At 41.1% G+C, this 1502-nt stretch overlaps 1 protein-coding gene across 1 annotated transcript; it reads right to left on the bottom strand.

The window, feature by feature from the left end:
• Positions 1-6: 6 nt before the first annotated feature.
• On the bottom strand, positions 7-1487 carry LOC111383505 (putative UDP-glucose flavonoid 3-O-glucosyltransferase 3; the record flags this gene model as incomplete). Its single annotated transcript, XM_023007621.1, has 2 exons — positions 416-1487; positions 7-91 (listed from the first exon to the last, which is right to left on the bottom strand). Coding segments are annotated over exons 1-2 (1085 nt in total), but the record flags the coding sequence as incomplete, so codon positions are not given.
• Between the last annotated feature and the right edge of the window lie 15 nt (positions 1488-1502).

A 1502-nucleotide genomic window follows, 5' to 3' on the forward strand; every position in this document is an offset into this window, starting at 1 on the left:
ACGAACCCACCAACAGCCGGGTGGGACAGCACAGCCACTTGAGGTGCCCACCCGATTACTTTTCCGATACCACGAGTTCTTTCTAGAAAACCTGTTTGAGATCAAATTTAAATAAGAAAATACATGTACTCTTTCTCTAACCATTTTCGATTGAACTAAGGTAAATTTTATTTTGATCAAAATTCGTCAAGAAAACTCGCCTTTTATTCCAGTTTTTGCACTTGATACCAATTCATTAGTTTTTCTAATCGAACGTTTACTTGATAGGCCTACCACGTCAGATTATTGTCTTTCGGGGATCCATTATTGCTCCTCTTTATAAATCATTTATAAATTTGTAATACTTAAATATAATTTGAATAATTATGTGCCTAAAGTTTAAAACTTAAACTTATAGACGGGTGGATGAAAAAACCTGGCGGCAGAACTTCCTCGGGATTTTCATAATCATTTGGAGAACCCACTGTGCCATCCGTTGGCGGCCGCCGTAAAGACCATAAGAATCTATAACCGGAGCGTTCGAGTGCTGCAGCTATCTCCTTGACTTGTTCCTCACCAAACCTTCCCCAACTTCCGAAGCACAAAAACACCACCGAAGACACAGGCTGATTGTCCAACCACCTCCTTATGCTCTCATCTTCATCAGAATGATGCTTAAGATTGATCAGAGGCCCAATCGGATAAACCGGCGGGTTCTTGCCATCTGACAGAAGGGCTTTAATTGGATTTGTCTCAAGCTCCATAAATGTGTTAACTATAATTCCTTTGGAACCTCGGATTCTCCGAGCAATATACATGTCTAAAAAGAAAGTACGACGTTTATCGAGCATTCCAGAAGGCAAAATCTTGGCTGGAACTTGATTCTGAAAACCTGGTATCAACAATTCTTTGTCAGTATCCTTGTACTCAGTGATGTCCTGCTTGAACTCGTCAGTAATAGTTTGGACCCGTAACATGACGGATAGAAATCCTGCGGAGGAAGTAAAAAACACGTAACTCGGAATCTTGAACTCATCGGCTACATCAATCATGCTTACACAGAACAAGTCGACCATAAATCCAACAACCTGGGAAGACTCGAACTTTATGATTTCAAGCACTGCTTCTCTCACTAGAGGCTTTTGACTGCAGATAAATTCAGTAACGAATGCAGAAGGATTTTTTAGGTTGAGTTCTTGGGTGCAATCGGGTTGAGTTCGGCTAAGGTTGGTGAATCGGAGGCGGGGAGTAGTGGCCGAGGACAGAGATTGTGTATAGTTGTAAAGGGCTTTGTCATTAGGAACCATATCTATGAGAAGATATGTAATAGAGAGATATTGGTGGCGGCCGAGGATTTTCCGTCCAGTTTCCACGGCGGAGATAAGGTGGCCTAACCCGGGACCGGGGATGAACACCAGCTCTTTTGTTTTTTCCATTGTTTTTTGCAAACAGAAATTTTCTTTCTGAATGTGATGTAATTTATAATGACATTTTTGTTTCTAGTTTGTGTGCTAAATGCACAA

Source organism: Olea europaea, unplaced genomic scaffold, assembly GCF_002742605.1.
Source record: "Olea europaea var. sylvestris unplaced genomic scaffold, O_europaea_v1 scaffold27038, whole genome shotgun sequence".
NCBI classification, from domain to species: Eukaryota; Viridiplantae; Streptophyta; class Magnoliopsida; order Lamiales; family Oleaceae; genus Olea; species Olea europaea.